The sequence below is a fragment of the Protopterus annectens genome, chromosome 7.part0 (genome assembly GCF_019279795.1).
Source record: "Protopterus annectens isolate FY-2018-M chromosome 7.part0, PAN1.0, whole genome shotgun sequence".
Lineage (NCBI taxonomy): Eukaryota > Metazoa > Chordata > Ceratodontiformes > Protopteridae > Protopterus > Protopterus annectens.
The window spans coordinates 635,986,599-636,011,323 of record NC_056739.1 but is presented as its reverse complement, the minus strand read 5'-3'; the positions used below and the strand labels follow the sequence as shown (position 1 = coordinate 636,011,323).

The 24,725-nt window shown below is 39.6% G+C and overlaps 1 protein-coding gene across 1 annotated transcript in view; it reads right to left on the bottom strand.

Moving 5' to 3' along the window:
* The window catches only part of GATM (glycine amidinotransferase), a 587,158-nt gene that overhangs the window by 294,618 nt on the left and 267,815 nt on the right, over positions 1–24,725 (bottom strand). The window contains exon 3 of the mRNA XM_044077207.1: positions 23,027–23,222. Within this exon, the coding sequence (XP_043933142.1) occupies positions 23,027–23,222 (196 nt within the window). The remainder of the gene's footprint in view (positions 1–23,026; positions 23,223–24,725) is intronic.

Genomic DNA, 24,725 nt, shown 5'->3' with positions numbered 1-24,725 from the left:
ATATGTTAGTTATAGAAGGGTACTTGTATAATTTAGAAAAAGTACTTAAGACACGGAATTACTGGTGCTGTCAGTTTAAAACAAGTGATAAGTGTAAAGGAAGAGCTATAACGTCTACACAGGGCACTGACGACGTATTGTTAAAGTCAACTTCACATTTTCATCTCTCAGACTTTACTATTGTGGATTGGTATGAAGCTTGTAACAAATTGAAAGAGATGGCTAGCAACTGTAGAAATACCCCTGCCTTAGTAGTGAATGATGTACTAGCTAGTACATCCTTTGAGAGTACTGTTACCTTACCGAGTAGGAAATATTTACTACAGCAGGTAAACATAGTTAGACGTTTAAAATTCTTAAAACAAACAAAGTCTACTGCAATGTTGAGTAGTGTAACTCTACAGGATTAAAAACTGAAAGAGTCACAGTTTCTGCAACAACATAAAGTTGATCTACACTTGAACATACATGCGTTAGTATTCACTACAAAGGAAAACTTAGGGGATTATTTACTTCAGACGTGGTTAATGGATGGTGTATTTTTAATGAAAGGCAGACTGTGTAGACAGTTGTGCAGTGTATGTGGTTTTATAGCTTGTGGAGGTAAACAAAAATATGTACCATTAGTGTATTGTTTGATGACTAAGAAATCTCTAAGATGTGGGAATGTTTATTTCAGTTAATGTCTGACTGTAATTTGTCCCCAAAAGCGAAATACATACTTTGCGATTTTGAATTAGCAGCTATTAAAAGCATAACTGCAAACTTTGCAGATGTTAATAGTAAAGGCTGTTTGTTTAATTTTTCGTAAAATATATGGCGAAAGATTCAACAGTTGAGATTATCTAGTTTGCATGGTATGTCACTAGAGTTTCAATGTTGTGTAAAAGAGTTGATTGCTCTGTCCTTTCTTACTGAACAAGAAGTTATCCCTGCCTTTAAGGAACTAAGTAAGAGGTTTCCAGCTGAAGGAAAGGATCTGATTTCGTACTTCTCAGATATTTATGTGTTTGGACGTGCAAGGAAACAAATTACTCATACTTTGACTGTTACACGATTCCCACCAGTGTATCCTGTGTCATTTTGGAATGTATCTTCACTGAATGATACTCATTTACCACGCACACAAAATGTAGTAGAAGGGTGGCACAGGAGAGTTAGATGTTTGCTGGGTAGGAGAATATCAGGCATACCATCTGTTATTTCTGTTCTAGTTAGAGAGCAGAATAGAGTAGATGAGACACCCTTGTGATTGATGTCATGTGCTAGTCTGTCTCCAAAGAAAAGGAAGTATATCGAGAGAGAAATCTGATTGCAACATGTACTTCAAACTAAGCAGGATTACACCATCAATCAGTTCTTACGTGCAGTAGCAATGTTGTTAAAGGTGTAAACACTGTAATTTGTTTATGCACCATGTATATACTTTCTTTAGTTATAAAACACTTATATGGGTTATTCACATCGCACACTATTTTATTTATTTACATTGTATATAACATTCATATACTGTCAATGATATTGACTTATAAAATATTTACATTAATCGGTTGCTTTGCATTGGAATCTTAAGAGACATGTAGACATTTCTTGGTGTCATTTCATTTAATAAGTGAGAGGATCACACCAGGTTGCACCGCATGGCCAAACAAAACAATTAGATGAAATCATTTTCGGCATATTCATAATTCGACTATTTTGTTTTTCTATTAAAACGGGTCAATGATTGTTGGTTCGAGGTAATAAATTTTTATTTAAATGATATACACCCATGCTGAACTGGTGGTCCGTGGTGTCACCGTCACTGTGAGAGGGGGTATACTTATTACAACTACAACCAACAATACCCCATATACACGAAAGGGAAATGGAGAGGGAGAGGGAACAGATACTGAATGCCGAATCTAACTGTAATTTGGTTGTACTACAGAATAGTGGAGGTGATTTCAAAGTATATAACTACAGCAGTTTTTAAGTTAATGGTCAAGTAGCAGACTTGTTTGAAAAAGGTCTGACATTTGTACCTGATAAAAAAAGCTTAATTAGATCAAACCATAACTGATTTAAAACTTTTTACCAGGAAGTTGAATTTTTAATTTTTATTCAAGGGAACTAGCACCAACGTCCCTGAGTATACCACTCATAAAAAACAAGTATTTTTAACCCAACTTTGCATCCTTCAGTATTAACTTTTGAAAAACTATGTGAAAAAGATATCCGGGAATTGTTCAACAGGGACAGGGGGAGACGATGTGACAATTTGAACACAGTGGAAAGGGCACTATTAAGAGACATTTGTGACAATACTGAAATAAGGGTTATGAAACCCGACAAAAGCGGTGGCCTGGCTATCATGAACTATAATTCCTACATAAATAAAATGTTTACCCTATTATATGGTGATACCATTGTGTTTTCTGTTCTGTCTGTGTAAAAAATTTGAAAAAAACAAAAAAAATATTCTTGTTCTCCATACTTTCCTGACTAGTTTGTTCCAGTGATCAGATTTTGCTGATCCCTGGGCTTTGTCTTGGTTCCTGTACTTCTCCATTTTCCTTGTTTGGTCAGGGGGAAGTTTCTTTACTCACCAGTGAGAGTGGGGAGTACTGAGCTGCCTGTTTGTCCTCAGAGGAGTGGTTTAAGACAGTAACTTGTAGTTCATTGGCCATTTTGAGTCATTTCCTGCCTTTTCCAGCCCCCTGCTATAAAGCACGCTTTAGCGCGGAGTTGCCACAGGAGCACACAAGAGCAGCAGCGGTTAATCAAGGTTAAACTATGCAGGCTACCTAAAGTCCACTCTTCATTTTTTCCCTTAGAACAGCTCTTCTTGAACTGTACTGCTAATCTAACCAGCCTATTCTCTATCTAAAAAGTTCAGCTCTACTTGATTCCTAAGTAGACTATTCTCTATCTGTAAAGCCTAGCACTTGCTCCTAAAGTACTTTTTACTTTGATATAGCACTTTTATTATACATAGTACCCCACCAGCCTAAAACCCCTTTTTCGATCACCCACATGCCCCAAAGTCTTTTCAAACTCATCTACATAAAGTTTTTGTCTATTCCTTCTAGCATGTCGAGGGATCAGTTGCTAGTGTCCTCTCCTGCTCAGCTGGTGAATCTGGGAATATTGAGGCAATGTTACAATTGCCTCATGTACACAGACAACCCTCTCCTTCTCCCACAAAACACAAATACATGCGAGAGATGCAACTATATAGCCAAACTGGAGGCTGAGCTCTCTCAACATAGGACTGGCAAGACCAGACAGGAGGAGAAGGTAACCACACACACCACAAACCCAGTCTCACATAGTACTATCACAACTTCAAATCATACACATAAACACACAAAGACATACTCGGAGGCTCTGATCAAAAATCTACCAAAACAGCAGAGGCCACCAAAGCAGACACCCAAACAACTGCTACCACAGGACACAACACATGCAACACATAGACCACAAAGTCAGTGTGCCAAACAGTCACAGCCCTTAAGGCCAAACACAATGCCAGACACACTAGTCATAGGTGACTCCATAGTCAGACACACTGACGTCCCGCTCACCAGATTGAGTAAAGAGAAGGTCACAGTAAGCTGCCTGTCGGGCGCTAGAATCTGCCACATAACGCAAGCACTCAGGACACTCAACAGCAGGTACAAGTATGACTCAGTCATTGTCCATGCTGGTGTGAACGACCTGAGACGTACCTCCCTGGACTACATGAAAAGAGACAGAGAGGAGCTCTCTGATTATGTAGCCCAGGCAGGTATGACCCTGACCTTGAGCAGTATCCTACCTTCACCAAGAATGATGCCACAATACAGAGACAAGATGATCAGCTTTAATAATTGGCTTAAACTCTGGTGTCATTCAAAGGGGATCCAATGTCTGTCTGCCTGGGATGACATGCTGGACAAGCCACGCTGCTTCGCAAGGGATGGCTTGCACCTGTCACCTCTGGGCTTCCGGATATTGGCAAAGGCTCTTGCCACCCCATAGTGCCTTTTTTAGGCAAGGCTCAAATTCTAAACCTACCACCCTAGAACGCAAAAAAGGAAAAAAACTAAGGGTAATGCTGCTCAATGCCAGAAGTCTCAACCTCAAGATGCATGCACTCGAAGCCCTTCTCAGTATGGAGAACATCGATGTCTGTGCTGTGACTGAAACCTGGTTCAAGGCTCCTGAGAGCACCCCGGCACTATCAGGTTTTACCTCATGTCATGCGTTCTGGCCCCAAAATCCGGACAACACCAAGAAAGGAGGGGGGGGGTGTCCATATTCATCAAGGACACCCTCACCTCAAGGTTGGTGGCAACGCACGATGCATCGGAGACCATCCAGGTGCAATTAACCGTAGGCAAGACTGCTCTGCAATTTGTAGCATGTTACAGGCCACCCTCTCAAACTCAGGAACCTCACACAGCTTTCCTGAAAACACTGGAGGGGATAAATGTATCTCCAAACACCATCATACTAAGTGATTTCAACTATCCAAATATAGACTGGGATCACTACTCAAGCCCCAACACTCTAGCCCAAAGGTTCCTAGAGTTCATAAACTCAAATGCCATGGAACAACTAGTCACCACCCCCACAAGAGGAGAAAACATACTAGATCTCATCATCACGAACATGGGGTCACAATGTTCAACACCGGAAGTATACCCCTCATTGGTGAGATCAGATTATAAACTAATCTCACTGGAAGTCCACATCCCGCCCCCACCCCAGATAAAAAAGACCACAGTGAAGAATTTCTCAAAAGCCGACTTCACACTTCTAAAGACTGGTGTGGTCTCTTTCAAGGCCCCCGAGCCAGCGGAAACCATTACTCAAGCCGCTGAATCACTTACAAATGCCTTCTACCAGCACCTCCAGGACTGCATGGATCAGGCAATCCCAAACAAAACAAAGACTCTTTGTACCAAAGGCAAGCGTCCAGTCTGGTGGACCCCAGCCATAAACAAGCTCTACAACAAAAGGAGGAAGCTACTACAAGATAGAGCAAAATCCTTAAAAGGGAAGACACCCTTGATCATTATAATTAAAAAACTAAGATCTCTCATAAAATCATCCAAGGCAAATTTTGAGAGAAAAGTCGCTGAGGACTCAAAAGACAATCATAAGGCCTTTTTTAGCTATGTTAGAAACCTGGGAGGAAACTCCCAGATATGCTCAGAATTAGTTCAAAATTATGTAAAAATCACTGAACCTACAGACATTGCCAACATACTGGCTGACAGGTTCAGTGCAAATTCCCCCCCCCCCCCAAAAGGAGAGATATATATACCAGAGGATTGTAGCCCCCCAAACATCTCAAATGCTCAGGTGAGAACTGCTCTCTCCAAGGCGAAAAACACAGCATCCATGGGACCAGATGGTGTCCCCAGTTGTGTGCTCCACGAACTCAATGAGGAATTAAATCCGCAGTTAGGGCAGCTGTTTAATCTTAGCCTCACCTCAGGATACATACCCAAGGAGTGGCGTACGGCAACTGTGGTCCCACTTTACAAAGGCGGTGTCTCCACCGACCCTGTAAATTACCATCCCATCAGCTTGACAAGCGTGGTCTGCAAAGCTATGGAGAGGATCATAATGGAACTCATAAATAAAGACATAGGGGACTTGCAGACATTGGATCCAACCCAGTTTGGCTTTGTCAAGGGCAGATCATGCCTTTTAAACTTGGTTGACTTTTTTGAAACAGTCACCAAGGCCATTGATGAGGGCAAGGCAGTCCACACAGCCTACCTTGACCTGGCAAAGGCTTTCGACACAATACCCCACTCGGGTATCATTGAAAAACTCACCAGCTTAAATGTAAACCCATACGTCACAAGATGGGTTACAAACTGGCTAAGTGACAGAACCCACAGGGTCAGAGTTGCTGGCGCCATGTCAGTCTCCAAGCCTGTCACAAGTGGTGTCCCACAGGGCTCAGTCCTGGGCCCACTCTTGTTCGGCATCTACTTTTCAGAAGTACAAGCAAACACAGGAGGATTATGGCTGACAAAGTTTGCAGATGACTGCAAACTGGGCACCATAGTTGAAAACACATCTGACACAGATATCCTTCAGAAGGGTCTCATAGAAACGGATAACTGGTGCCAGAGCCATGGCCTAAAGTTAAACGCCAAAAATGCATAGTCATACCCTTCGGGAAAAACAAGGTTACCCCTAGCTACCATATAGGTGGCAATCCACTAAGCACAGACGAGGTTATCAGGGATCTGGGGACCCAGGTTGACAGTAACCTTTCGTTTGACACTCACGTTGCCAAAGTAGTTAGGAAGACCTTCTACATTGCCCACCTGATCATGAAGGGATTCACATCTAGATCAAGGGAGGTCATCGTTCCCCTGTACTCATCACTCATCAGACCAATGATTGAGTACAATGCCCCATTCGGAATGTATCTGACCCGACATCTGCAGCAATTGGAAAGGCCCCAAAAGTTCCTCACCAAAAGGATAAAGGGTCTCAAAAATATGTCTTATGCCGCCCGACTGAAGGAACTCCAGCTCTATTCAGTCGCTTACCGTCTGCTCAGAGGTGACCTGTGCCTGACATACAAGGCCATGTCCAACCCGGAATTAATGAACATGCTTCACCTCAAAAAATCTAAATCCATCAGAACTACAAGGGCAAGAGACTTAAACCTTAACACGGTTATTATTAGGACGTGCTGGAGGGACAGAATCATCACCCAGAGACTCCCTATGCTGTGGAACAAAATCCCGGTACATGTGAGGCAGATTACCTCGCTGGCTTTGTTCAAGAGAAATCTTGACCAATGGATGGGAGATCGCAGGTATACCCCAGGGATTACCTCAGTGTCACTGCTTGACAGAGGCACAGCAAAATAATGGGCATAGTATCCTTCAAACTAAAGGGGTGGCGAAAGCCACAAAACTCTGGGCTAGGCTTATAAATGCCCTAGGGCAGATAGCCTAGTATGAACCTATGAACCTGCTGTGAAGTTAGCTTGAATGAGAAGAACATTTGCTATAGCAAGGTGGATGTTATGTTGGAAGAATTGCTCATGAACCAACAAATCCACCCGGAGGAACATCAGTACTTGTTAGTTAAACATCCTAAAATACCTACAATATTTGGTGTCCCCAAGTTACAAAGACCTAGGTGACCCCCCATTTTGACCCATAGTGGATGCTCGGGCATCTAAAACATTTCCCATTGCTAAATACATTGATAGTAAATTAAAAAATATTTTGAAGGACTGCCCATGGATACTTAAAGACTCCTGGGATTTTCTATCTAAAATCAAGAAAGATATGTATACCGATAATATGATCTTTATCACAATTGATGTTTGAGATTTATTCTCATATCCCATGACACAGGAATTGATTAGTTTTACCAGTATCTTTGCCAGTACACTACCCCAAATCATAACACCATCTTAACAATTAGAACACTTATGGAACTAGTGTTAGATACCAACATTATTACCTTCGAACATCAGTTATTTAAACAAGTTAAGGGGGTAGCAATGCCCATCTTTGCAAACATAGTACTGGCATTTTGGGAAAAAGTTATTATTTTTAATTGACCTTACGCTAACTCATGGACATTTTACAGTCATTACCTGGATTATATCATCATTTTGTGGAACAGTGATATGACAGAATTAGAAGGCTTTCTTGAATTCCTGAACACTAGCACAGATTTTCTTGAATTTACACATTCTATTAGTGTTACAGAGGTGAATTACTTAGACATTACCATCGAGAAAGATGTGGTCAATAAACATTTCACCTCCACTATTTTCTGCAAGCCCACCTACTCTAATAGCCTCCTACGTTTTGATAGTTACTACCCCCTGCACCTTTAGTAAAAGGACAGGAGGTATGGCTTGCCAGAATGATATCTGAATATTATCAATTTATAGAGCAAATTGAGACCCTTAAAGGGATGTTACTACATAGAGGTTATCCAGTTAATTATTTAAACAAATCCTTCAGCAGGTAATAAATATGAGAGCTAGTGGCTATTTTTTCCCCTTCTTGGTACAGGGGAAGGGTTATCAAACAAGGAAAATCAAGAGACTAAGACTTTTCATAAAAAATCTGCTATTTTCAAGTTTAATCAGCATTTTTACAGCATCAGGAATATTACTGAACATAACTGGAACATTTTTAGAATTGATGCAGAACAGGCACAGTTGTTAGGCCCTGTTCCCAACATTGTATATAAAAAAGGAATGTAGCTTCAAAAAATATGTTGGAAAGGCAGAAACATGATCCTGATATAGGGGCAGGAATGGTTAAATGCTGCTGTTGCCTACAATGCCAATGTATCATTGAAGCCAAGAAGATTTGTATTCCCAATTATGGGAGACACACGATACGAGGGAAAGTCTCCTGCAGCAGTAAAGAAGCGATGTACCTCGCCCTATGTACCCAATGTCCGAGTTTTTACATTGGTAAAACTAAAAATGCATTTAGAAGTTGAATTTACCAACACTACTATGACATCAGTAGGAAAGATGTTAAAAATGCATTAGCAGGACATATAGTAACCAATGAAGGACATGAGTTCAGATTCATTATTATTGAGCAGGTGAGGATGGGTGAAAGAGGTGGGCCACTCAACGATTATCTAGAAATGGCTGAGCTTAGATGGCTAATTAGAACAAATGCATCTGAAGCACCGGGTCTTAATAGTGCAGTATCCATCAGCTCTGTTCTCAGGCTCAAGTCACAATTTTTTATATGACAATCATCGATACCTACCATTAGGGTAGGATGCTAATAAACAACAAATACATATATACTTTCATATGCATGAATATTGACATCTGTTGCTTTGATTATTTTTAACTTACTATAGGATATATTTAATTGTCAAGTATCTTTTATATGTTTTTAATTGCATTTTTTCTTTTTTAATGCGAGTGCAATATACATATATATATATATATATATATATATATATATATATATGTGTGTGTGTGTGTGTGTGTGTGCGTGTGTGTGTGTTGCTCTTTAAATGTCTCTATGTCCTTGCGGGACATTATTTTATTAATTAGTTAATGATGACGAGGATTTGTTGGAATAGCATATATAAGGCTGTTGCATAATATGCTGTGTTATTCTGAAGAAGTTTCTATTCAAGAGACGAAAGCACTCAATAAATATTTTTGTGGATTGGATCCTGGTCTCCGGCTTTTTGGATATTACAGTTTGTGTGGAGCCTTGTTTTCATTAGTTTTATTTGGGTTTAGGTTGAGATGGTTATTGGACATCCATAATTCTGTGATAGTGAGGGCATCTTGTGTGAGTATGAGGAGGTCTGATGGTGAGTTGGCAGCAATCATCTGCATATTGAATGACAGTACTTTGGGTAAGAGAGGTGTGGAAGTTATCGATAAAGATGCTGAACAAAAGGGGCCCTGATATGGATCCTTGTGGAACACCTGTTGTCATGTCCAGGAACGGAGAGAGAGAATTTTGCCATTTGGTTGATTGTTACCTGTTACAGAGGTAATTTGAGAACCACTCTAGGGATTGAGGTGGAGATGCCTATGCCAGCCAGTTTAGTGATAACGAGAAAGTGGGAGTTTGTATCAAAGGCCTTGGAGAGAACTAGAAAGAGAGAGGAAACAATTTTTCCCTTGTCTCAGGCCTGGTTGACTAAGTCAGAGAAGGATATGAGAGCCATAGTAGTGCTATAACCTGGTCAAAATCCATGCTGGGTGAGAGAAAGGATGTGATTGTGAAGCACATAGTGAAAACATTGGGTGTGGATGCATTTTTCTAGAATCTTAGCGAGACAGGCGAGAAGATAGCGATGGAACCAAAGTTGGAGAAGTCTGTATTAGGGCCACCTTTATGTAGAGGCAGAATGTAGGCCTTTTTCCACAAAGTGGGTATGTAGGATTCCAGAATGGATCTGTTACTAAGTATACTGATGGGGTAGGCTATGGAACTGGCAGCAATTTCTAGGAACTTGGGAGGTAGGTCATCTTGGGCATTAGAGCAAGGTTTGAGTTTTTGAAGCAGTTTTTATTGTATTGGTGGGGATGGGTGAGAGAAAGAAGTTGGTAGATGGGGGAATATTGGTTTGGGGAAAGGGTGGATGTGGAGGAAAGGTCGCAGTTAGATTGGCAATAGTGTTGATAAAGTAAGAGTTAAAGAGTGTAGCCATCTCTGCAAGTGTTTTGTCAGGGTTTGGGCATGGATTGTTGTTTGACCCTGGGTTTAGTAGGGAATTGATGGAGCTCCAGAACTTTTTAGGGTTTTGCTTATGGTGGTTTTACAGTATAAAGTAGTGATCTTTTTTGTCTTTTATGACTAGTTGATTTACTTGATTACGTAGCTGTTTGTATTTTGTCAGGTTAGAAATGTTTTTGCTTTTTTTGCCAGTGTTTCCAAGCTTTATCCCTTGTGGTCATGAGGTGTTTGGTGGGTTTTGTGAACACGTGGTGCAGTTTTCACCCTCTGTATAATGAGTGGCGCTTGGTTGTTTAAGACATTGAGAAATGTTGAGTTAAAGAATTCAACAGCATCATCTAGGGGAAGGGATTTCAAAACATTCCAACTGGTACATTGTAAGCAGTTGTTAAATGTTGTGGGGCAGCAATGGGGAAGGAATCTGGTATGTTTGTATGAAGACAGGAAAGTGATTGCTTTTGCTAATGGGGAGCATTCCTGCAAATGCAGTTTTATTTGGGTCAGAGACCAGAATCCAATCCAATATAGAGCCACTGCTTTTGTTTTTGTTTGGTCCAATTATGCTAGTTGTGTGAAGGTATTGGTGGTAGGATTTTGGTGGGAGATGTCTAGCCAATAAATATTGACATCTCCTAAAATGATAGTTTCATTTTCTATATTATTTGATGCTCATGCAGGTATTTCCTCTAGGATAGGAATGCTATTGCTGGGTGGAATGTAAAACACAATAATAAAACAGTGTAGGAAACTTCTCTGTGTTTACAAGCTTTCTAAATATATATATACTTTTTATCAGGCATGGGAATGGTTTATTGTGCTAAAATCTATCTGTAAAAATATATATAATTATATAATTAGTTAGTATTGTTATTACTTGTTATTATTGTTATTGCTGTTTTACAGTACAATAAACCACTCCCATGCCTGATAAAATATATATATATGTATATGTATATATATATATATATATATATATATATATATATATTTAGAAAGCTTGTGAGGAAATTATTACTCTATTTTTGTTTTACTTTGATTGCTTGTCTGTGTACTTAATAAAGGATTTTCGACTGGAACAGGCTGCCTGCCTTGCTTGTATTACTTTCAAATTAGTAATGCTGTACAATTATATATTTTCTATTATTATTTTTTGTTTTGTTTTGTTTTAAGACGAGTTTAAGTTCACTACTTCTACTACTATTGTCTGATCTGATTAATATACAGTGATTAACTAGAGATATATGGACTGAAAATCTTCCACACAGAGAAGTTTCTTACACTGTTTTGTTTTTGGACCTGCTACACTTGTTTAGTGGGTTGTTTTGAGACTTTGGGGATACCACGGAGATTACTTGTTTTTTAAAACACAATAATACATATGCTTTTGCAATTGCTCATTCTAAGGAAGGATATTAATATTTCAGTTGATGAGAATTGTAGGATTGGCTTGGTGTATGGTATTATGGAGAAAGAGTTAGTCTATAACAAACAGTCCCCTCCACCTTTTTTATGTGGTCGGTCAGATCTAAGACATGCAAAGCCTACAGGAAGGAATTCTTTATCTTTAATATAAGGCTTTAGCCATGTCTCAGTGGTCGTTATGATGTTGGGTTTGTTATTGCATATCCAGGAATGGAATTCAGGGATTTTGTTCTGGATGCAACAACAAAAGCAAAAAAGACTTGGAAATGTAAAAAACAACAGAAAGAAAACAGCCAGATCCAAACAGATTTTTTAATAATGTCACCTCTAGCACCTTGGCAAACAAATGCCTTCCAGGATGCTTGTTCTGGATGCTTTCGGGTTTAATGGTTGTGAAATTTATTGATTTGTAGGAGATGGGGGGACAGGGTTGGGGTGTATGTTCCCACATTGGGACAGTGTAGAGTTTAGGGGTGGGAGAGGATTAGGTGCCTGTCTTCCTTTTGCTCTTGAAGGATAATATAGAGCTACAGCTGAATTGTTGTTAGAGTAGGGATTAAGTAGAGTAGGAAATATTTTTATTTTTGATCATAGTTTTATGTCTGTGGTGTATAAGCTAGGGGATATGTTACAGAAGCTGGTAGGATATAGAGTTTGATGGGATGTAGTGGCTGAAGGATGGTAGTTGAAATAGGTATTTTGTGGGGGGGGGGGCTAGTTGTAGTAGGAGGTAGAAGAACAGGGACCATGTGAAAAGTATAATGTTAGGGGTTAGAGATATAGTGATGGAACAGAAGTAGAAGCAGAATGGAGGCTTAAAGTGCTAAGCGATAGAGGGTGTGGTAGTTTATGACGAAGTTGTAACTTAGCATATGGGTAGTATGTGTGAAATTAATGGAGTGTTGTGGGTGTAGGTGGGAATGATGTAAGTTAGTGTGACTGGTGGGTTTGTGGTGATGGGTGGAGCTATAGTAAGAATAAATCTGGCTGGTCCAGGCTAGAAAGTGTCAGCAAAAGACAATCTCTCCAAATGCATGTAAAATTAATTTGTAAAATAGACAAATGGTTAAACTAAGTGATACCAGGTCTAATACAGGTCAAAAAAAAAAAAACTAGAAGGAACATATGGCTGGGAGGGAGAAAAGTAGCAAAGGTGGAAGTGGAAGGTAGTAGAACATACCAGCAGGAACAAAACTTTAGTTAAGTAGAATGGAGAAATTAAAATTGTCAAAACTATAGAAGAGAAACATTGGCCAGGAAGGCTGGTTGGGATATGGCACAGGGAATGTTAAAGCAGGGGTTAAGAGGGGTTGAGGTGATGTATGAGGGACTGTGTGAGTACAATAAGTACTGTAGCTTTACATAATCAGTATTGTACATACATAGCTCTAAAGGCTATCCAGGAGCTCAGTTATGGTATCAGTGAGGAGTTTGCAGCAGTTCCTCTTTATGTGTTAGAGCTTAGAAAATGGGTCTACCTTCAGAATGTTTTAAGGTCGGGGTTGGGTGTCCTATATAGCTCTAAAGCCTATCCAGGAGCTCAGTTATGGTATCTGGGAGGAGTTTGCAGCAGTTCATCTTTATGCATTAGAGCTTATGTTTTATGGTCAGGGTTGGGTGTCCTGTACTAATAACTAGCAGCCACGAGACTCGTACATTACCTGTACAAAGGGGTGGGCCGAGGAAGGAATAGGTTGAATGATACAGCTAGGATATATATGACTTGTATAATGCCATTGCCCATAGTGGTGTATCTGAGTCACAACTCCTAGTGGTGTATAAGAGCCAAGGAGAAATACATGATGTTCATCAAGTCTATGTGCAAAGAATGAGGAGTCTGGATTGGGAGAGAGAGAGTAAGGATGAATAGGAAAGTTTAGGCTTCTGCTCACTTAGTATAAACTGGTCAACAAACGTAAAATAAAAACAAAAAATAAAAAAGTGGAATGCTGGATTTTCAGAAGTATGTAATTTTAATAAACCAGGTCTGGAGTATTCAAAGGTTGGGGGAAAGGGAAGTTTTGATAATGGAGCTGTGGAGAAAGAGGGGTTTGACCTGGATTTGGTGAACAGTGATATGGCAGAATGGTTGAAATGTACTGGAGGGATTAGTAGAGAAAGGGAGAGATATTAAATAGCAAAGGTTGAAAAGGCTGATGGATGAGCAGCTAATGAAGAGGCAGTGATCAGGGGAGGCAGAAGTTATGTGGATAATGGAGCTGGAAGGGAATGGGAGGAGTTGGTGCAGTTTAAGAAGCCACAAAACAGATAGGGGAAATTGTGAGTGTACCCAAGGAGGAAAAACCATGTGAACAGACTTTCAAGATTTGACCGATAAGTTTTTTTGGAAAACTTTCCAAGAATGCAAGTTAAACTTTTCTTTCTGTAATTATCTACACTGATAGGACTGGTAGACTTTGGAATCAGTACCACTGTAGCCTTTTTACATATTCCACACATATACCCAGACTTGAAGGTGTTGAGCAATAAATACAGTAAGCATGGAACTAATCTATCTGCATACTACTTATAAAGTACCCGTTTCACCCTTTTGGACCAGTTGCTGTATTCGACTTAATCTTCTTTATTACATCATAAACACTGTATTCTTATATCACCGGGCAGTATTCATTATTATTATAAAAAATTACAGATATCTTTTAAAATATCTATTACTGAACTATTTTTAAAAACATATTAACAAATTTCACTATCAATAATACTGATTGCATTCATACTAATAGTAATGCTGGATGTTTCATCTTTACTCTAATGCCTGAAATGTTTGAACAGTGCTTTGCAGTTACTGTTAGTGTGTTCAGGAAGTTTAATTTCATAACTTCCTTTAGACCAAAGTACTTCCCTCTTAAAAATATTTTTAATCCCTTGATATTGTCTCTCATTCATTTTACTGGGTACAGTTTTGAGTAGTTTCCTTAAAGACTGCTTTTTACTCAATAACCTATTTAATTTATCTGTCCACCACCATATTTTTCCCACTTCTTCTTCTACCAATTCATACATGTCTATTAATTAGAGTTTCTATTTTTTGTATAAAATACCCCACCACTGTTCAGCTTCTCTTCCCTCCGCCTGACTCCACAGAATCTCAGCTAAGAACATCAAAATCTGATTTCTCCCTTTTTGATAGACCCTTTTTGATAGACTCTACTGTTATTTGGGTGTTGTATTACTCTTTGCATTACTCAATTGTATTGTGCTTATGGCAACTTCCTTACCTGCTTACTACAACTACTAGGAAATAAGGTGTGCTACTACTACACAGTTATTAACTCTCTCTCACCTTTTCTCCTGTCTCCAGTTGTTTTGCCCTGCATTTCCCCTTGGGACCTCGCCGGGGTGGACACATACACCTAACCAAAGTCACCTAACTCATCCATTATTTTGCTCAGGCAGTATAACTGCTCTGCTGCCTTAACCCCCTTTTGGAAAGTTGGACCAGGAGTCTCCCAGAGGACACTGAGAAAGTATGTGTATCTGCTGCTACTTAACCTTCTGTAATTTTTAACTCCTGCTTGTTATCTCTGTAAGCTATCTCCCTGCCAGGACAGCCAGCAGCCTAAACCCCTCTTATTTCTCCCTCTCTATTCTCACTCTCATCTACTTCCCTGAGTTACACTAGCTCTTCCTTATTTCAATCCTATTTAGTCCATAGACTACCCTAGTGGGCCTAGTGCACTTCTGCATTTGGCCACTAGAGGGCGTCCCCTCCCCACTGTTATTGCTTTTCCTTTACTCACTTCTTGCTTTTTCTCAGCTTTTACTCTCATTTCTCACTTTCTCTCCCTTAACTTATAACCCACTCTACCTATTATATATATATATATATATATATATATATATATATATTATATCCAGAACCCCTACTTACCCTGCTACAACTTACTCTCCTGTAATCTATGCTCCACTGATTGGCTCTCGATCTTCTCCTGGTTTCTTCCCGCTCCGTTCGCCCTTCGGGCTCACTCCGCTCCCCTACCCTGCCCCCAAATTCCACCCACCCCCGGCACCTCTAGCTATATCCCTCTTGTGACCACACCCACTTCCTCTCTACACCAATCAACCTCCAACACCCTAGACACGCCCTATACCACCCAATTACCCTCTTATAACCACACCCGCTTCTATTCTACACTATCAGACTCCAGTCTAAACTCTCACTCAGATAATTGATCTTCTTTTCTCCTCTAACACCTACTCCAACAACCCCACCCCCTCAACCCTACCTACTCTATACTCCCCACTATCTTTCAGGCTTTTACCACCGTATCCTTGTATAATAATCTTTATAAACATATACAAAACAATTACAACACTATACCACCAAGCAACCTTAATCATCATGCTCTTAAAACCTTCATCCATCTCTATTTTACTACTACTACTTCTTAAACTTTCATATCTTCACTACCTCACCCAACCCTGTATCTCCTACCATTCACAATTCTACCACATAACTAACCATCTTAATTCCCCTCTCTCACATTCACACTCATCTATTTCTCCCCATCTATACCCTATAAAACACCTCCTATCCTTCTCATACAAATTGTTCACCTCTCAGAAAAACTCCATCCCCATAGCAACCAGGAACCCCTTCACAATCACAATAAAACCCAATCCTTTTATCAAACTACTAAATTACTTCTCTAACCCAATCTTTTATCTGATTACCAGTCTTTTATCAGGTGATATCCATCCCAACCCAGGCCCCTCCACCTCCACCTCCACACACAAGCCTATATTACTTACTTCTTTAAACTCCCAAAGCATAGTCAACAAAGTCGCAACCCTCCATGCCTGGCTCATGCATAACAAACCTGACATCCTATCTATCTCAGAAACATGGCTAAAACCCTCTATAAAAGACTCTGAAATAATTCCACCTAACTATTCTATCATTAGAAAAGACAGGTCCCACAAAAAAGGTGGTGGAGTAGCTCTCCTATACTCATCTTCCTTGCTAATTACTCCCTACAACAAACCTATTCCACAATTTAACAACGCTGAATTACTCCTAACTCTCCTACAAGTTAATAAGCACAAACACATATGTCTAGCATCCCTCTACATCCCCCCAGGGGAAAATATTTCCACACTTGAAGATATCCTCTCCTGGCTCTCCAACAACATCAGCAATTAAACCATAATCTTAGGAGATGTAAATATTAACTGGACCTCCATTCAGTCACCAACTAACCCCCTTAACATCAACCTATATAACTTTTCCCAGCTAATCAACACTGTAACACGTCCATCAAAAAACCTCTCTGGTGGCAGTATTCTAGATTGGATTCTAGTGTCACATCCCCACTATTTTTCAGACAGTGGTACTCTTCCCGACCCTCTAAGTGATCATATGCCCATCTTCACTCACCGACTCCCCTGTATCTCATACCACACCCACAATTATATTACTACCTGCAACCACAAAAACTTTAACCCAACAACCTTTTTAAATTCCCTAAAAGCAATTAACTGGAACAATCTAAAGACACTATCCTTAGAAGATGCAGTTGCTCACTTCAACTCAACATTCTTAGAAATACTAGACTCCCAAGCCCCTCTGAGGACAAAGAGAATAAAAACTAATTCTGCCCCCTGGCTAACCAAAAACACACTATCAACCATGCGCCTTAGAGATAAAGCCTGGGGACTCTATCAGAAAAACAAGACCCCTGAACACCACATTGAGTACAAAACCCTTCGAAATAAAGTAAAAAAGCTTATTATCTCTGATAGACAAAAATACTTCTTTACACTCCAAAACACTAATAAAACAAATCCTCAAAAATTCTGGAAAGGAATCTCTACCCTCCTTAACCCCAGCAAACCACACACCCCTACCCCTGACCCAAATGCCCCAGATTTAGACTTAGCTACTCAATTCAACTCCTTTTTCATTGAATCTATTAGCAAACTAACTTCCTCTTTCCCTAGCTCCACCTCACTATCGAATACACCCCCACCCTCTCCTGCTAACATTCCACCCTTCACTACCACTCCTTCCTCACTCCCATCCACTCACTGTCTATCCTCCACCTCTTCTCCTACTCCAACTTCCACATCATCCTTACCATCCTCTAATTCTCTCTCTCCCCACTCAGCTCTATTCTCATTAAAACCTATACCCACTTCTACTATAAAGAAACTCCTTCAGAAATTGAAGCCATGTACTAACGCACCTGATAACATTCCCTCTTACTTCCTAAATATAGCTGCTGAAGCAATTGCCTATCCCATAAGCATTCTAATCAAACGCTCCATCCAGGAATGTACAGTGCCCCAACTCTGGAAACAAGCCTTTATCATTCCTCTACATAAAGATGGCAATAACTGTAACGTCAACAACTTCCGACCCATCGCTATCCTGTCCCCCATTTTTAAACTTCTAGAAAAGTGTGTCCAACTTCAACTCTTACCACATCTCTTACATAACAACCTTCTAACCCCTACTCAACACGGTTTTAGGCCAAATCATAGCACTATGACAGCCCTCCTCTCCTATCTTGAGACTGTTAATAAAGCACGTGACTCTGGCCAAATTGTCTCTACCCTACTACTTGACCTCTCTAAGGCCTTCGACACTATCTCACACAGCCTGCTCTTAACTAAACTTTCAAAACTTAACCTTTCTCCCTCCTCCGTGAACTGGTTCTCCAGCTATTTATCAAATAGATACCAAGCTGTAAAATGGAAAATGGCCACTTCCTCTTTTCTTAGTACCCCCACCGGAGTTCCCCAAGGCTCCATTCTTGGTCCCCTTCTCTTCAATATATTTATAAATGATTTCCACAAATCTATTCCATTCTCTGACATCATCCAATATGCAGATGATTCTACCATTATCTGCTCTGCCACATCTTCCTCTATGCTCCAAAAGCTTACACAAGAAGCTTTTTCAATTACTGAACATTGGATGAAAATGAACCACCTAGCACTCAATGCCTCCAAAACTAAACTAATGGTATTTACCCCCTCTAAAACTACTCCTTTCGATATAAGCACATTCTCAATTACTAGTCAAAATAATTCATCCCTGGAACTGGTGTCTGAAACCAAGTTACTTGGTGTCCAAGTTGACAACCAGCTTAATTTCAACTCCCATCTACAACTAAATATTAAAAAAGTCCATCAAAAACTAGGTATGCTCTACCGTCAGAATCAGTACCTCACAAGCTCCTCTAAAATCACTCTCTCTTCTTCCTTTCTTATCCCCTCCCTTCTCTACGGAGCACCACTGCTAACTAATCTTCAGTCCTCTCTAAAAAAACAACTTTCCTCTTGCTACAACAAAATCGCTAAGTTTGCTAACAGCCACAGGTCCTCCACCCACCACTGTTCCTCTCTCCAAAAACTAAATTGGCTTGAACTACCTAATCATCTCAACTATACTCAGCGAACTTTAGCCTACAAGCTCATTCTCATCCCCTCTCTTTGTCCCTCCCTGTCTTCTGCCTTCAAGATGCACCTACCCGATAGAGTTTTAAGGTCAAACAATCAATACCTACTAGAAGTACACAAACCAACTCGTCCCCCTGGCAAAAACTTACTATCCTTTAACCTAGCTTGTCTCTGAAACTCACTCCCACCATCCATTCGCTCCTCCTCCAATCATTACATGTTCAAAAAATCTCTTCATATACATCTAAAGTCCCAATGGGAATGCTCTTGCTCCCACCCCTCATAAAAATATGGTATTTACATCTTCCTTTCACGCTCATGTTACCTGACTGTACCTTACAAAGCTTATGTTCCTTACAAAATAACCACTGTATGTGTAAAGTAATATCACTTTTCACAGCATAAACACTTCACATTATCATTCACTAGATTGTATTGTTTGAATGTGGCCTGAATTTTGAACTCAAATGTTTGTATCTTTTATATTGTATAATTATTATTAGCAGTCTATTGTATGTACCTAGTTTGTTTGTTTTTGTTTTTTTTGGAGCTTTTCTCCCCAGGACTCCATTGAAAACGGGTTCTTTTGGCCCAACGGACTATCCTGGTAAACCAACTGCAAATAAAATAAAATAATAAATAAAAATAAAAATTTCTAATATTTCCTATGAGATTTAGCCTCTATATAATGTTTATGCAATGTAAATTTGGTTGTCTATACAACATATTAGTGATCAGAAGTATCTAATTTGGAATCAAGTATAAAATGATCAGCTGCTAATTTATCTTTTAGAAATGCAACATTCAAAATATTTCCTAAATAATATTGTTGACTATAGCCAGCAAGTTGTCAGTATTGATGTCCAGCCATGGCTACTATGTCTTCTTCTAATGTTGAGATAATTAAAAAAAATCCCTGCCCAAACAACAGAAGTCTCCTAGACAAAGGTTTAGCATATAAGGGATGCCATTCCTTCTGACCAAATACTGAAAATGAAGGGGATGTAGTTGTATTCCTAAGAGGCCAAATCACCTCTGGAGTCTTAAGGCATGACAGTGACCTTTAGGTTCTACTTATTCCTCATATGGTCAGTATAAATCTGTACCATATCATAGCCAACTATTTTACCCCTTCCTTGCCACTTGAAGCCCATGGGGCATATCTAAACAAAGTGATGCCCGTCCCCATCAAGAATAATGTTACTCTGCTTGGAGACAGTTATCCTCCCATCAACTGGGAACCCGACATTAGCACTAAGTACATGCACAAAGATTCCTTGGCTTCATAAATCTAGCTCTTTGGAACAATTAGCTGAAGTCTGAACTATGGGCTTATACCTACAGTTAACACATTACTAGTCAAAAGTGACCACCATTCAGTAACATTCCATATGCGGATAAAACCTGACTTACCGCAAAACCCTTCTGTCTTGAGGGACTATTCTAAGGTAAACTTAATCCAGATAACTGGCGACCTTATGACATTTCACATATTATCGGCATTCCAGACCCTTGAAAAAAATGTATATCAGCAACTGCCACACAAACAACACCCTTTTGAAAACTCAGATTGTTATAAGAGAGCAGGGCAGTTTTGTTGACAATGACCAATCTTTTGATAATTGTACATCTTCTGTTATCCTCCTCACCTCAATCAGCCCATCTCACATACCTGCTACATTTGCAGACAGTTTCTACACCCACCTCAAAGCATGGATTGAAGTTTTGATCCCCAGTCAGACATAAGTACAATGCAGAAGTCAGATATAAATCCCAGCAGTTGAACCTAAGTATAAGCAAACTATACAACAAGATGAAGCAACTCATAGGCCTTAAAAGCAAACGTAATAAACTATTTTCTAAAGATGATCTCAAAAAGATCAACAGAGAACTCAGGAGGAAAATCAAACCTTCCAAGAGAAAGTTTGATCTAAAAATTGGCATCTCTGCAAAGGAAAACAACAAACCTTCTTCAGCAATGTCTGAAACCTTAGGCCAGCAATGCATTGAGCTAATGTGTAGCAGCAACATATACTCCTCATCTGAGGACATAGCTAACATATTAGTGGATAAATACAGCCTAAACCTTACTCCCCTATCCCCCCAACTTTTTCCCACATATTAGCATATCCACACCCAGGATCACTTTAGAGCAAGTCTTGAGAGTTCTCCCCAAGGCTAAAAATTCTAGAACCATGGGTCTTGACAATGTGCCAAATTGCATTTTTGTCAGCACCAAACACTGTGTCATAGACTCGCTTCTAAACCTTTTCAGCATCAGCCTCTCAATCTTTTCATACATGGTGGGGAGTACTGCTGTGGTCATCTTAATCCACAAGGGAGGCTCTGTAAACCTCAACAACCTTATATATGAAGTGATTGAATGCATCATTATGGAACTTATTAACAATGACATCAGTGGTCTACAGTCCTTTTACCCAAGCTAGTCTGGGTTTGTTAAAGGCAGTTCCTGCCTGCTGAACCTGGTTGTCTTCTTCATGCCGGTGAAGGGTTAGATGCAAGCATAGTGATTTGCATTACCTACCTGGAACTGTCAAAGGCATTTGATAGCATCCCACATTCTGGCATTATTGCTAATCTAATAAATCTAAACGTAAACCCTTTATTTCCCATTGGAGAGTAAACTGGCTTACTAACAGAACCCAGTCTGTCAATGTAGGCATGCTCTTGTCAAAGAGAATTGTTACAAGAATTGTCCCTCAGGGATCAGTTGTAGGGCCACATCTCTTCAGTATTTACTTCTGTGATGCCAAGGCTGACATGAAGGACCTGTGGTTGACTTAAGTTTGTGGACAAAAGCAAACTCAGAGCTGGTATAAAATCCCCATCTTGACAACAGTATTCTTCAGGATGGTCTAACATGATTTCTGTCCATGACCTTAAACTAAATGCCAAGAAATGCAGTACTGTGCCATTTGGCAAACCTAAGCATCCATGCACTTACCGAAAAATTGACACTCTTTTGAAAACTTACACAGTCATAAGAGAGCAGGGCAATTTCGTTGACAATGGCCTATGGTTTGGCCATCAAATATCCACTCTCATTAGGAAATACTTTTATGATCACCAGGGAGGTATCTTTTAGGTTTAAGGCAGTTATTACCCCTCTCTACTCCTCTATCATCAGATTCATGATACAGTATAATGCCGTCCTTTGGTATGCACTTGTCTAAAATGGCTCAGCTTGAGAGACTGCAGTACTTCCTCACTAACAGAATCAAGGGCATCTATTCCTTGTACTATACAGACTGCCTTAAAGTGCACACTCTTTTTTTCTGTCTCCTACAGAATCTTTAACGTTGACCTCTGTCTAGCTTACGGAGTCTTGAAGGCTCCAGTCCTATGTGTCCTCCTATACATCTGCAAAACTAATAACACCCTAAAAACATGCTCAAGGGTAATAAACATCCACCAAAGCATAAACAGACCTGCTGGAGAAAAATATATTTCTCTCACAGAATCCATCTTTTAATGAACAGACTTCCCTTACATGTAAAGGATAAGTGGCTCCCTGACCCTCTTTAAGCACAACCTGGATGAATGGATGGGTAAAGGTAAATGCACCCTAGCTCTGGCTCCTCAAGACTTCATTGAAAGGGCTTGAAACTAGATATTAATTATTCATGTCAATGGATACTGATGAAGTGGGATCTTGTACCTAGGCTTCAAAAATTATCTTCCTGGTCAATAGCCTAGTATTAAAAAAACTGTACAAGTTGTTATGAGAACAGTTGATACAAGTAGTATGAAGACAGTTATGATTAAAGCATTTAAAATACTTATGGAGAGCTACCACTAGACATCACTTTGTGTTAACACTTAACACATTCAGAACACACACAGAAGTGTACCAGTTTATATCTAGTATCACATACAGTTTTATAGCTGTAAATACAGTGAAACTCCAAACACTGAATTTTAGCCCACACAGGTTCATTTAAAATGATGAGTAGGGTATTTACCTGAAGACTCAAAGTCTGGTGTTTTATATTTCACTGTCCAGTCAAGGGATTGAGGTCTCTTAACAGTAACTCCTTCATGCTTCAAAATATTGCACATTTCTTCAATTTCAGCAATAGCTTTTTTCACATGTTCTTCAGGGAATTTTTGACCTCCGTACTTTTGGTAGAATGGCCAGTACTTTTCATATGTATTAGCCTGTGAATGACAAATGTTAACATTTGATTTACAGCAGCAAATAATGCTTAAGATAATGTTTTAAACCTAAAAATGAGTCCAATTTTAAATTATTTGTAGAAAGTTTCCTTAATTTTTCACGGTTTAAGGGGGTCGGGAAAGACGGTTAATGGCAGCTATACACAAAATTAAAGAAATTATTCTTCCTCGATTGGTACATATAAAGTGCTTCATATTTACTATTTCACAAATTAGACTACTAATTTTGTGAGGTACCACAACCTGAAAGATTTCATGCTGTATGCTAGTTGGCTAAACAAAGTCGCTCTGCTAGTTTCATATTCCATTTACAAATGTTACAGAGAGGTATTTCCCTCTAAATAAGTATTTCACAGTCTAAAGCAAAAAAAAAAAAAGAATGAAATCCACATGAGGAAGTTTTTAGGAATATAGAGTGGGAAGACATTGATTGTTTAAGGTCATTGGCTGACTGAGGTCACCTGGACTCAGGGCCGGCCTTAGCTGAACTGGTGCTCTAGGCGAAGTAGTACTCTGGTGCCCCTTAAGCCCCACCCATACCATGCTCATGAAACACCCCTATAAGCCACACCCACAGGTTGGTCACTCCCCAGGAAAGCCACTCCATCCATTTCCTTCATTTAAATGCATATGAAGAAAAGATACCTTGTGATGCAGTTAAACTGAAAGTGAAGGACAGTGGAATTTTCCTTTAATAAACCTGCCTTATCAGTTGCCCCTTCACATATATTTTAGTATAAAAGTCACGTCCTCAGAAAATTGAAGCTCACATGCCTTATTTCAAAGAGTTGCTTAAATTAATCTAAACATTTTAATTTACTTTGGGGTAGGCGAGTGAACCTTACAGCTCAGTGAAAGTAGAATAGCAACCTCCCTCCTCCATACGTACAGTAGCTTAAGCTTGAATAGCACAAACACAAATGGACATTTGCTAAACAATACAGTCTCACAATAAAAACAGACTTGGCATGAGCAATAAACTTCTCTGCCATTGAAACGGCATGAAAATCCACATTCATAAAAAATGCATCTGGCCAGTGGAGGCTTAAGTTTACCTTTGGGCTATTTTCAAAACGGCCTCCTTGCACACATTTTTAGGGCCATGCATACATGTATGTGTTCTTTGATTCACCTTCCTGATTGTATTAAATTACATTCCTTGTATAATAAAGCACCATTTGTTAGTGTGTTTTTAAATTTGTAGTTTTGAACATTTTTCCAGTAAGCAATAAAACAAAATGCACAACCCAGTAATGACAAACCTGCCCATTTCAGAACATTTTAACCATAAAGAGGGGATGGGAGTGTGGCCTCATGGTTATGGTGTTTGCCTTACAAACACAAGGTGCAGGGTTTGAGTCTTACAAGGGATAATTGGCTAGGCTTAAAATGGCTCGCAAGGGCAGTTAGCTTAGTACTAATCTATGAACCTATAAAAGGCCACTCAAAGTTCTGTCATGACATGTCAAGCCATGTCAAATGGTT